Here is a 13987-nt window from a genome sequence, read left to right as displayed (position 1 = left end):
GAGATCAGCAACAACAACAGCAGTTCCATTGGTACTCCCAACAGTATTTCAGACAACCACCTTATTCTGCAAAGCAACTGGACTTCTCTAAGAGAAGACGCAAGTCTCACAAGAGGATGCCCTCTGGTTCCAACTTTAACCAGCCAGCTTGTCATGCAGCTGGCAAGCAGTCACATACTTATCAATGATAGCACCGTAATATAGTATGTGAACAAACAGGAGTCTGCTTCAATTAACTTTGTCGAGCAATAAAGTTTTGGCACTTTTGCATCCAGGATGACATGTCCACAGCCACACGCTTATCAGGTTCTTAAAACCAGTTGGCTGATCATCTCAGCTGAACTTTTTCTGAAAACCACAAGTGGTCTCTGAAGAGCAATGTGGTGAGGTCCATCTTCAGGGAATGGGATACCCCATCTTCAATCCGTGCAACAATGGATAGCAAAAAAGTGCCATCAGTTTTGTTCTTGAGCAGGACTCAGCCCAAAGTCTTTAACCGGTGCCTTCCAATTGAATTGAGGCGTGGCCCTGATGTATGCCTTTCCCCCCATTCCTCTAATCTCTCAGGTTGTCCTCAAACTGAAGTTGGACCATGCTAAACTAATTCTTACTCCACTGACTTGGCCAAAACAGTATTGGTTCTCCAGCCCTTCTGAATCTGTCGGTTCAGCCTCACAGATCTCTTCCTCTCCTTCCTGAACTATTGACTGGACACCACAGCCAGATTGCATATCTGGTGCTGAGAGATCTATACTTCATGGCATGGATGGTACATGTAAGATGAGGAGGAAGGGCAATATTCAGAAGCAGTTTGGAGTGTCTTACTTAATAGTAGAAAACCATCTACTAGGACTACATATTTGGCCAGGTGGAAGTAGTTTTTGGTAAGGGAATTCAACCAATGTTAGCTTGTGTTCAGGACATTTTGGATTACTTGTTGCATTTGAATCTTTGGGTCTGGCTCTTAGCTTGTTAAGGGTTCATTTTGTGGTGATCTTGGCGTTCCATCTTCCAATTCCAGGGAAGTCAGTTTTCTCGGACTCCATAGTAGTGAAATTTCTGAAAGGTATAGTCCACTTGTTTCCACCTGTGAAGGAAATGGTCCTATTGTTGGACTTACATAGTGTACTGGCTATCCTTACGTGTCCTCTATTTAGGCTGCTAGCAATTTGTCGGTTGTCTCTCCTTTCCCCAAAACAGCCTTTCTTGTTACTATAAAATCTATAAGAAGAGTCAGCAAAATGCAGGCCTTAATGGTAGGGCTGCCATATACACAGTTCCTCAAAGATAAAGTTTCCTTGAGATCACATCCAAAGGTTTTGTCCAAAGTCGTTTTACAGTTTGACTTTAACTAGGTTATTTTCTTATCTGCGTATTATTTCCTCAGCTGCACTCAAATGCAGATGAACAGTGTCATCATATTTTAAGTGTCAGGTGTTGCCTTGCATTCTATCTGGAAAGAACCAAAATGTTTTGTTCATTATCTCGACGTTTTGTATTTTATGAGGATGAGATCAAAGGTCAGCCAATCTTTGTGCAGGCTGTTTCCAGGTGGATAACTTGCTGCATTTCCACAGCTTATGGAGTAGCTCAGACCACACCCCCACAGAAATTAGGATTCATTCAATGAGAGCCCAAGTGAGCAACATTGATTGCATTTCTCAGTGATGTTTCAGTATTTGACATTTGTAGGGCTACTACCCAGTTTTCCGTAGGTATTTTTACCAAACATTATGCTGTTACCTTGGTATCTAGATCAAATGCAAATTTTGAGAAGTCAGTTCTGCAGTATGGGGTCACTTGTTGGAGGATTCTCTGCACCTTGAGGTCTTTAAACCATGATTTGAGGACTTCTGTAACAAACCCCTAACCTATGTCTGAGTTACTGGAGTGGGTGGGTGAGATTCTGTGGCCTGCGTTGTGCAGGAGGTCAGATTAGATGATCATAATGGTCCCTTCTGACCTTAAAATCTATGAGTCTGAGTCTTTCTTTAAATAAACTCCCAAGCCCCAACTCCTACTGGTACCGCTTGTGAGTTACCTTAGCAGAATACATGTCGGCAACCACTCGAAGAAGAAAAGACAATTACTTATCTGTGCTGTAACTGTTGAGATGTGCGTGTAGGCATGTATTCCATGCCCTACCCTCCATCCCCTGTGCTTTTGAGTCTCTAGTCCTAGATTCCGGGGCAAAGGAACTGAAGGGGTGGGTTGAAGTGGTACTGCAGTTATATAGCCATAGGATGGGCAACAAGCGCCAGAGGATGTGAGCACCAACCTGATGGATACTGCTGAGCAGAATTCTCTGGCTTCAGTGCACTAGGTATGTGCACACCTGAGGGGGTGCAGATGTGTATTCCAATCTCAAAGAACAACAGTTACAGCACAGGTATGTAACTGTGTGTCACTCACAAAGTGAATGTAGAAAGCTGGTAGACCATTTAATGACCTGATTTTTAAATCTGTCATTTTAAAATGCATTTTAAAATCTATATTTGTCCCCTCTAATTCCAAATAAGTCTCAATCTGTTGTTTGAAAATCTTAAGCAATATAACATATTTTTTCACTCTACAAAGACAGAAATCTTCAATTAGACTTGAGTAAGTTTTGCAAATTATTTTGCTCTTTTTAATGTTTTTGCATTGAGTCTGCACATTGTTTTAGTAAACTTATGTTTTTTCCTTCTGCTTCTTACTTAGTATTTGAGTCCTTCATTGATTATGTTGCAGTAGAACAGCTGGATGGTGATAACAAATACGATGCAGGAGAACATGGCTTGCAGGTATAAAATTCAAGAGAAAGTACTGAGTTTTCTTTCCAGATCCTTGGTAAAGGATTTCCAGCGACAGCTAGCTATTGAACTACCTTGATCAAAAGTGTTATGAAATTCATGCAAACTTGCATTAACTGGTTGTGGTGGCTTCCTTCTAAGCAACCTTGTGTATATTTTGTTAATTCTTGTTAAGTTATTTTGAAATGAAGACTTCAGCAATGCAATTTGCTTTTCCCTATGATTTTGTTATAAATTATCATTTTTTACCAAAGAAGAAATTATAACTTGCATTTAAATTTAGATTCTATTTTTCAACTGATATTTGATTTCAAGGTGACAATCCATTCAGCTACTTCAGTAGAGTTAGTCTGCGTTTGCATGTGTATCTATATGTCACCCACAAACAGGAAGAGGCATCAACTGAAGTTGCAGAATATTTTTTTGCCATTCATCTCTTTACACCAGTCCATCTCTCTCTGTCTTTTCAGTTTCACTTTGCCTATCACAGTGTGAAAAGCAGAAGTCCGTGTCTAAAACTGGTTTGGTTAAGCTGATTTTTTTTTTTTTACAAGAAGCATAACTCTTGTCAATAATAGTTAAAAATAAATTGGAAAAACAAAAGATATGTAAATGCTCTTCTTGTGGTAAGGTGTTGCAGCCTAGCAATGTCTAGCTTGTTCACTGCCCTCTTGTTATGTTTGGTAGTCTGAAAACAGTGTCTTTGGCGATCCACTGTATGATGTGCATCTTGACTCTTCTATCTTCCCTGTTTCGTAAGGCCTCTCTGAAGTCACAAGTTTTACCTGAGTTCTCCCAAGACTGCAACAGCAAGAAGTAAAAAAGAAAAGCTAGCTATAATGGGAGGACCTTTCACTCAGCAATCTTCCAGCACTAGCTGGATCAACCTTCTTGAACTTAGAAGTTTCACTGGTGCTATATTGCATCTATATAATTTTTTTTTTATTCATAAACAACTTGCTTGTTCATTTATTGTTAGTAGCTCATTGCGATGTTGTTATGCATTTGCCTTACTTTTATTGCTCTTCTTTTAAAGAATTAACTGTTTTGTTCTAAGTACTACTGCAGTAGCAGTTGGGAAGCTCAAGAGGGTACCAAAGTACCAAAAAGTTATGAAATGTCCTATATCTGTCTATCGTGTGGTGTAGATGAAAGCCCATGTAGTACAAACAAACTGCATTTCTCAGATTAATGGGCAAAAATGGTTTTCTTTGGGTAGTTTAAGACGACAAATTTAGAGTCTGAACTTGCATTCTTTTCTAACATACAGGAGGCAGAGAAAGGTGTGAAGTTCCTAACATTGCCACCAGTGTTACATCTTCAACTCATGAGATTTATGTATGACCCTCAAACTGACCAAAACATCAAGATAAATGATAGGTAATTCTTTTGCCATAATAAAGTTTGAACTTGTTGAAATATGATATGGAAACTATTTTGCCAAAGTGTGGCTTTTGGGTTTTCAGTTGACGCCAGCAGGGAGAGGTACATGAAGACATATGCTGAAGAAAGCTCCCAAGAAATAGTTCTGATTATGTGCATTGTTGACTTACGAATTTTTAGTGTTCTGATTGACAAATTCAGCTGTTTATTAAATATCCATTGTTAACCATTTACTGGGATATTAGATAATTAACAAGTTGTTTAGTTTTTTTTTTAAATGATGCAATTTTATATAGAACCTTGTTTACATCATATAGGTATCAAAAAAGTAAGAGAAGTTGCAATAGTGTAGTAAGCCACTGTTTTTATTACGTACCAAATTCCTGCTGCAAGAATAAACAGAATTCTTGGGTCTCCCCTACTCATGTCACTTTTTCTTTTGCCTCCACCACACACGCTCTATTTTGGGATATTCATAACACAAGTAGATGGGCAGTTTGAAAAAACCTGTACTTACTTTTATGTGGATTTTTTACAAGCCAGGTACACCTCTATGAAATGAGTTCTGTTTACAAATTAATTTACTATTTCCCAGCAAAAAAGGAAATCGAGGAAATTCATATGTTACAGTAATTGGAGAATGTTGTGTAGTGTGGTCTGATGCAAAATAACAATAGCGTTCCAGTCAAAAGGTATCTCATTTAGCAGTTTCAGTCTTGCAGCACCTGCAAGGAATGGGTTTTTGAGCTAGATTCTGTTCTCGTTTACAGTGTAGTAAATCCAGAGTAACTTCTTGACTTCAGATGAGTTATTCTGAATTTACACTGCTTTGTAACTGAGAGCAGAATTTGGTCCCTTGTGTATACAAAGATTATTTATATCCCATATTGACAATGTAAAATATGCTGCTTTACCCAGTCATTGCAGTTAATCTCAGATAAAAATGATATTGTAATTTGACACATTCAGTTATGTACTGTAACTTCCTTTAGTGAAGTTTGTGTAAATACATTTAAGCATAAAAGTATTATTCTCTTAATTACAAGTAAAAATACCTAACTTTTTTTAAAATTAGGTTTGAATTTCCTGAGCAGTTGCCACTTGATGAATTTTTACAAAAAACAGACCCCAAAGATGCTGCAAATTACATCCTTCATGCAGTACTAGTACATAGTGGAGATAACCATGGCGGACATTATGTTGTTTACTTAAATCCTAAAGGGGATGGCAAAGTAAGTATTGAAAAAGCAACCAAACTACCAAACTATTTTGTTTGTTTGTAGAGGGTGTCTGATTCTGTCTTTTGAGGCTGTTGAAGCTTCTGTTGTGGAGCAACTCATAAACCTGCAATTAAGATTCCTATTGCTGATTAGAGTTGCCCTAGGAACCTTTTGGTTTCCAGGAGTGGGGACTACTAGAATACTTGTCTTTGAAACGAAGTTCATTTTCTCCAGTACAATGCTTGTTCTCAACAGAGTTTATTAAACTGTTCCTCTCTCACTCAGCTTCTAGTCCCACAGACTTAGGGAAGCTTAATTTGTACAAAAAATCTTCATCTTTTTTTTTTGGTAGTGAAGGTACTGACAGTTTGAGGCATTAGAGGTCTCTCGCCCACTTGAGGAGGAGTAGGCTCATGCTTGCCTGCTGTTGGTTGGCTTGTGGCCAAATAATTTAGCTAGGGGAATCCTTCCAGTCATGCACATACATACTAGGGCTCCAAAAGAAGAAACTAGTGTGTGCAGAAGGAGTCTGACCAGCATGTCTTATGTCTTTACTGTCTGTATTACATATATTTAAATCCAGGGAAATGTTTCTAACATCTCTGATTCAACACTCTTTCCCTCTGACATTCTCATAATATGAGAGAGGCCATTCTGATGACTAGTTGTAACTGGAAGTTTATAGGTCAGGTACATCCTTCTTTGAGATATTTGCATTATGCGCACAATAAAATGTTTTTGAGCAGTTAATTGTTTATATTTAAGAGGAGAAAGCCAAGATTCAATGTAAATTTATTGTTTTTCATATTTCCCCTTCAATTTTCACAACAGATATTTTACAGATAAGGATGAAGTTTTGGGATGTTTTATTTCATATTTGCTACAGTATGTTTAAAATTTACAAGTAGTAGTTGGATACTTTTGTGTACCACTTGCTTTATATTTCATTCTACAACAATAAATCAGCATCAGCTGTCAGAACTTCATGGTAGTAATGAAATATATTTGGATAACAGATCAGATTCTGTTAAGGTAAATAATAATTTGAATAGTTTGACTAAAGATTTCTGTTTTTCATAAAACAGGCTCAAATATTTAATTAATAAAGCATCAGAAATTTAAGACCTTCTTTATTTTTTGTAAAAACAGAAGATTGCACAGCTTATGTTGAACCAGTGGGATATTGTAAAAACAATTATTCTGTTGCTTGGAGAAAGTGGTTTATATTTTTTAGTCACTTCAAAGAGCAAAAAAAAAAAAATTCCATTTCTTGCATGTAATTTAAGACAGTTAAGGTGTGAGTTAATTTGAGTTAAGAATAATTTTTTTGTATCTTTAAATAATTCACTTTTTTCCCAGTGGTGTAAATTTGATGATGATGTTGTATCGAGATGTACAAAGGAAGAAGCAATTGAACACAATTATGGAGGTCATGATGACGACTTATCCGTTCGGCACTGTACTAATGCTTACATGTTGGTTTACATCAGGGAATCAAAATTAAGTATGTATATATTTGTGTATCCTTTTTTGTGTGAATTTTGATTAAACCCAGATATTGAAATGCAGAGGTCTATGGTTATCTTTGAATCCTAAATTATTGTCATCTTTCACCATGGAGCTTCAGAAAGCTGCAGTGCAGTTAACCTTGGAAAATGTTAGTGTTTGACCAATCTTTATTGCAGCTTCAAAACCAAAAATGTCTTTAGCTGACATAGTGGTGTCATAAGTGTACACTACAGTACTTCACTTTCTCTTCACAGTAATTGTGTAATAGCCTTGATTGTATTTTGAACAGCAGAAGTGGATTACCATTATTTTAATGTAACTGAACCTTAGTGACGAGAACTAGATCAGGCTTGATATGTATAAATTTGAGTGTCAGTAAAAATTTATTATCCTAAAAATCTGACATTTAATTGAATCCTTCATAAGGGTAAGATATAAATCATGAAAAGGGTGTAGTCTAGCCTAGATTAGAAAGTTCATCCTGTGCCAGAATGTAATGATGCTGTATCAGATAAACAGTGGTTTTAAAGATGTAAAAGCTTTCCTTAGCTTATCAGAAATAGTTGCCCCAAGAATAGTCACGAGTCTGTATGAAAGCCCTGTTAAATATAAATTATTGTAAAATGACATCACAAACCCACTTTCTTTTTAGGTGAAGTTTTGCAACCTGTCACAGACCATGATATTCCTCAACAATTAGTAGAACGGCTACAAGAAGAAAAGAGAATAGAGGCTCAAAAGAGGAAGGAGAGGCAGGAAGCTCACCTCTACATGCAAGTGCAGGTCAGCTTTCAAACACTAACTTAAAATCAATTTCTGCTTTGAAATTTGAAGATAGGAATATTGGCTAATAGTAGTCAGAATTCTAGAAAACAGATATGCTACAAATGGTGGTCTTGGCCAGTGTCTGCTTACATTTATGTCTTCTTTAATTCAGCAAAAAGAATGAGGAGTACTTGTGGCACCTTAGAGACTAACACATTTATTTGAGCATTCGCTTTTGTGGGCTAAAACCCACTTCATCGGATGCATGCAGTGGAAAATACAGTAGGAACACACACACACACACAAAATGGGTGTTGCCATACCAACTCTAACAAGACTAATCAATTAAGTTGGGCTATATCAGCAGGAGAAAAAAAACTTTTGTAGTGATAATCAGGATGGCCCATTTCCAACAGTTGACAAGAAGGTGTGAGTAGCAGTAGGGGAAAACATTTGCATGGGGAAATAGTTTTTATTTTTTGTAATGACCCATCCACTTCCAGTCTTTATTCAAGCCTAATTTAATGGTGTCCAGTTTGCATATTAATTCCAATTCTGCAGTTTCTCATTGGAGTCTGTTTTTGAGGTTTTTTTGTTGGAGAATTACGACTTTTAGGTCTGTAATTGAGTGACCAAGGAGGTTGAAGTGTTATAATTCTTGATGTCTGATTTGTGTTTCTAATGTTAAACCACCCAAATCAAACTTTCGGTTCTCTAGTTGTTTAAGTTACTTACTGTTTGGTGTGAACCACCAGCTTAGGGCTTGATCTAAGAAACAGTTCTTCTTTGAGTAGATGCGGCTATGTATTCCACTTGGACATGTGCACACCCAGCACACTGGAGCCAGATAATTTTGCCTAGCAGTAACCCGTAGCGGTTATATGAAGTGGCGCCACTCCTAACCCCCATCAGTTCCCTCTTATCGCCCACGGCTGGAGTCGGAGCCCAGTGTGGTTTTCACCTCAAAATTCTTCTATTTTAGTGATTTTTCTAGTTTTATATAGTTAATTAGTACCCTAATATAGAGTTAGTTAGCTGTAGTTTAAGTATTTCCGTGATGATACCCTCACCGGGGTTTAAACATTGTCTGCCATGTAGGGGAGTGATCCCCAACTGAGGAGGCATTTGGGCCTGGGGTTTGGTCAGTTCAGATGCCCTTTCCTGTCACCCTCCAAGAACCCATTTTGACTCCTTGGTCCAGAGCAGTGTTCCAGTTTTTGCTCCTTTTGCCTCATTCCCTCCGTTTGGGGGCTGGGTGGCCCGCTTTCGCAATGCTTGGGGCTTGATCACCACTGACATCTGGGACACTGTCAGATCAGGCTATTTCATCCATTTCCTCTCCATCCCTCCCCCCGACTCTCCATCTCTATCTTTCTTCAGGGATCTCTCTCTCAAGATGCTGCTCTGCGAGCAGGTTTGCTCTCTACTGGATAGGGGAGCAGCAGAGGAGATTCTTCCGGAACACTGTGGTCATGACTTCTGTTCCTGGTACTTTCTGGTGCCCAAATCCAAGAGAGGGATAAGATCCATTTTTTTACCTTTGTGGTGTCAACAAATATATCAGATGCATGAGGTTCCAAAAGGTCACTCTATCGGCTATCCTCCTGACATTGTCTCAGAAAGACTGGTTTGCTGATCTCGACCTTCCAGATACTTACTTTCATGTGGTGATTTTGCCAGGTCACAGGAAATTTCTTTGATTTGTCATAGCAGAGCACCATGTTCAGTATATGGTGCTTCTATTCTGCCCCTTGTGTTTTTACTAAAAGTGTGGTTATGATGACATATCTCAGGAAGAAAGGAATCCACATCTTCCAGTGTCTGGATGACTGGTTACTGAGGGGCAGGTTCAGAAAGGAAATTCTTGCTCACATCGACATTATGCTGTGCATGCTCAATCATCTGGGTCTCATCCTAAACACTGGGAAGTCAACTTTGGTTCCCACTTCGAAATAAAGTTCATTGGGGCCCTAAAAGTTTGAGAGCTTTTCTGCCAACCAACCGTTTTAAGGCAATTTACTACCTTTTGCCTCAGTCTGAAGTCTGACTTCCATGACAGTTCAGGTGTGCCAGAGGCTCTTGGGCCACATATCAGTCCGCTTGCACGCAGGTGGCCCACTTCTCAAGGTTGCACCTTCGCTACCTCTGCATTTGGCTCAGGATGGTTTACTGTCCAGCTCTTCACACCGTATAGATTTTCATCTTCCTCAACAGGTCCTGGACTCCTTGCAGTGGTAGATGCATCCAGAGAACATATACTAAGGTGTTCCCTTTGTCCAGTCCTTGCCAACCAGGGCTATTGTCACTGACACCTCCTTGATGAGCTGAGGAGCACACCTGGGGTCACTGAAAGTTCAAGATATGTGGTCGGAGCAGGAGTCCTCACAGCATATCAATGTGCTGGAGATATGGGCCATGTGCAATGCATGTCGTGCTTTTTTGGACTGTATCAGGGGCTCAGTGGTTCACATACTTACTGAAAATGCTACCATGACATATTATTTGAACAAGCAAGTGGGACCACGCTCCATCACACTTTGCCAAGAAGCAATCAGTTCGTGGCAGTTCTTCATTGAGGAGAGCCGACCACTTGCCTGGGGTCCAGAATCATCTTGTGGACCAGCTCAGCAGGAATTTTCCCCCGAGTCACGAGTGGACTCTGAAGACAAGTGTCCTCCAGGTCATCTTCGCAGCTTGGAGCATTCTGACAATTACTGCTTACTACAAGGGACAATGGGAAATGTCACCTTTCTGCTCTCCAGGGGGCCTCAGTCCAGGCTCCCTTTCCAACACTTTCCATGTCAGCTAGCGATCAGCTCTCCTGTGTACATTTCCCCAGATCCTGATCATCCCACATATCATCCTTAAGCTGAAAGCGGATCATGCCAAGCTCATTCTCATTGCCCCAGCATGGCCAAGGCAATGCTGGGTCTCGGACCTCATGCTGTCAGTTCAGTCTCCCCTACTTCCTCTCCATTCTGACCTACTCACAGAGAATCAGTCACACATTGCATCCCATGCTCAGCTCCCAGCATGGATGCTTTGCAGCTAAATGAGGAGGAAGAACAGTTTTTGGCAGCTATTCAACAGGTTCTGCTCAACTGTAGAAAGCCTTCTCTCAGAATGGCCTATTCAGGTAAATGGAAGTGGTTTTTGGTGTGATCACTGGTCCTCAGAATTCAACTGATATTGGTTTCTATTCATGACATCTTGGAGTGCCTGCTGTACCTTCAGGTTGTCAAGACTTGTGTAGCTCATTGGAAGTGCATCTGGCAGCAATATCGGCATTTCACCCCCACATTCAGGGAAGATCAATTTTCTCCAATACTATGGTAGCAAGATTCTTAAAAGGGCTTCTTCATCTCCATCTGGTCTGAGAGCTGGTTTCTCTATGGGACTTTAACACGGTCCTAGCAGCTTTAATGGGACCCTCATTTGAGCCTCTGGTGTCTTGTTCTTTTCTGCTTTTGTGTCGGAAAACTGCATTCCTGGTAGCGATAACGTCCACAAGAAGAGTGTGAGAGTTGCAGGTTCTGATGGCAGAACCTCCTTATGCACAATTCTGATAAGAACAAAGTGACTTTATGACCGCACCCAAAATTTTTGTCTAAAGTGGTCTCTCAGTTTCATTTGAACCAGGTGAGATATATATATATATATACACATACCTGTGTTCTTTCCTAAGCTGCATTCATCACCTGAGGAGCAGCCTCTCCATACATTAGATGTCAAATGACGTCTAGCCTTCTGTCTGGACAGGACTAAACCATTTTGTGCTTCGCCTCACCTGTCTCGTATGCAGATCACATGAAGGGTCAAGCAGTCTCTTCACAGACTACCTCTAAATGTAAAACAAAGACTGCATATGAAATAGATTCAGCTACGCCTCCTCAGCAGATGTGAGCTCATTCTGCGAGAGCACAACTATAGTTAAAGGTGTTCCTCAGTGATGTCTCAATAATGCCTGTTTGCAGGACTGTTCTGTGGTTGTCCATATATGTGTTTACGAGCCATTATACCATTATTGCATCTCCCAGGGTGGATGCAAGTTTTTGTATGGTGGCCCTGCAATCCTTGTTTGGGTAGACTCCAAGCCCCATGTCCTGGGATGGTTACTACTTGAGAGTCATCTAAGTGGAATACTCAGCTGCATCTACTTGAAGAAGAAATGGTTACTTACTGTGATTGTGGTTCTTCGAGATATGATGCAGACATGTATTCCATGACCCAGCTTCCGTCCTCTCTGCATCAGAGTCTAGTGTCTGGGGGTTTGGTGCAAAGAAACGGAGAAGGGTCGTCGCGGTGCTGCCTCATGTAGCCCTGGGAGGTGCTGTGGCCAGCAGGTGTGAGTGCCACCTCCCTACAGGTACTGATAGGCAAAATTCTCCAGCTCGAGTGCATTGGGTGCACCCACATCTAAGTGAAATACACGTCTGCATGTCATCTCAAAGCACCACAGTTACAGTAAGTTACCATTTCTTACACCTGCGAATGTCACCTTGAGACCTGATTAAATTAATAGCACTCCTCAGGGGGAAATAACAGTATATTCATGGGCATTTCTGTTGATCCACTGTTTATTGTACGTATACAAGAATATAACTTTTCATGGCTTTTTAGAGAGGATTAAATTATTATATTAGAGGAAAAGGGCTAGACTCTTACAGTGCAGTGTTAGGGTAGCTCAGGAGATCTCCCATAAATTACTTCCCGAAATTGGAATATAGCTAGTTATAGCCCCTAATTCTGGACTGCAGCTGAGCCGAGTTTACCATGTAGGGTGGAGAACTATGTTACCTTTTGCATCTCTCACATTTTTAGATGGCAAAGGACCAGAGCAGTCTCCAGTGTTACCTAGAATAAGCCCTGTGGCTGCTGTTGGATATACTGTACTGCTATGGCTCCCTATGGAGCCATCTAGCAGCACAAAATAGGCAGAGCACCTACTCACTCCCTCCGTCGACCCCATTATGTACTGCTAGTAGAGGCAGTGCTGGCCCTACACCAGAATGAAATTCTACTTAAACCAGGACTTTTCCACAGTGTCAAGATCTCCTGGGTGTGTGGTTCCTGTACAACCCTGCAGAATTGGTATACTGATCAGAAACTGGTCTATAATGTTTTAGGCCCCATTCCTGGAAACACGTTAGTGACTATTCCTTTTGAATGCAGGGGCACTTCTCTAATGCTAAAATTATTAATGTTCATAAGTGTTTGAAAGATTTGGGCCTAAACGTTAATGGCTTTGTGCTGTGTTTTGTCATATTTGTGAATTTTTAAACATGGTTTTGAGTAGCATAGTTTCTTAAATTTCATTAATAGCTTATATATTTGAAAACTTATTAACACAATGATTTAAGTGTAAACATTGACACTAATCAATAAATCAGTTAAATTCAGAGGCAAAGCTTACATCAACAGTGTTTTTGATTTTTCAGCTGTAAACTATATAGAAGTAATGTTTATAAAATGTTCAATTCCAGATAGTGACAGAGGACCAGTTCTGTGGCCACCAAGGCAATGATATGTATGATGAAGAAAAAGTGAAATATACTGTGTTCAAAGTATTAAAAAACTCCACACTTGCAGAATTTGTTCAAAACCTGTCTCAAACAATGGTAAGTTTTTTCTGTAGCACAGTATCTAACTATACACGTTTTTGTTATTACATTTTGTTCACTTTATAATCTTTGCATTCTCTTGGTATATGTGACTGCTTCTTTGAGTAGTGTCCCTGTGGGTGCTCCACTGTAGGTGTGCTTGCGTCCTTGTGCTGCTGTTTTTAGAATTTCGGTAGCAGTATGCGTTAGGCCTGCACATGCACTGTCTCTTCGCATGCTGCTCCATGAGGCTAGGTGGCACACTCAGGCTAACCCCCCTCAGTCCCTTTTCTACTGCCCCTGACTAGAAACGGAGCTATTTGCTTTTCTGTAGTTAGTTAGCTTCCTAGTTCTTAGTTGTAGGTTGTTGGTTTTTTTTCTTTCTCCTTATTTTTTCCCCTTAAAAAAAATAACCAAACAAAATTTATTTTATTTTTCCGCTTCTCCCCTCGTTGGGGATCTTCCCCCAACAGGGTATGTCCAGATCCCTGGGCTTCAAGAAGTGCCTCTCTTGCAAAGAGGCAATCCCTATCGCAGAAAAGCACGCCCAGTGCATTTGTTGCCTCATGGAAGGCCACATTCAACAAAAGTGTGGTCTTTGCGAACAGCTCAGTCCCGGGTCTCGTAAGGGTAGAGAACTCAGGCAAAAGATTATGTTCATGGAGGCGGCTCTTCCACGCTCTCCATAGCTGTGCCACAAGTCACCTTTCAGACCTGA

The 13987-nt window shown here is 40.1% G+C and overlaps 1 protein-coding gene across 4 annotated transcripts in view; it reads left to right on the top strand.

Moving 5' to 3' along the window:
• USP7 (ubiquitin specific peptidase 7) overlaps positions 1-13987 on the top strand; it is a 130917-nt gene that overhangs the window by 92937 nt on the left and 23993 nt on the right. For all 4 annotated transcript variants that reach the window (XM_044979430.1, XM_044979431.1, XM_044979428.1 and 1 more), the window contains 6 exons: positions 2701-2783; positions 4063-4172; positions 5251-5407; positions 6755-6899; positions 7557-7687; positions 13153-13287. In XM_044979430.1, the coding sequence (XP_044835365.1) occupies positions 2701-2783; positions 4063-4172; positions 5251-5407; positions 6755-6899; positions 7557-7687; positions 13153-13287 (761 nt within the window). The remainder of the gene's footprint in view (positions 1-2700; positions 2784-4062; positions 4173-5250; positions 5408-6754; positions 6900-7556; positions 7688-13152; positions 13288-13987) is intronic.

Source organism: Mauremys mutica, chromosome 11, assembly GCF_020497125.1.
Source record: "Mauremys mutica isolate MM-2020 ecotype Southern chromosome 11, ASM2049712v1, whole genome shotgun sequence".
In the NCBI taxonomy this organism is placed as follows: Eukaryota; Metazoa; Chordata; order Testudines; family Geoemydidae; genus Mauremys; species Mauremys mutica.
The sequence above is the reverse complement of the archived record's forward strand: the minus strand, read 5'-3'. Positions and strand labels throughout refer to the sequence as shown.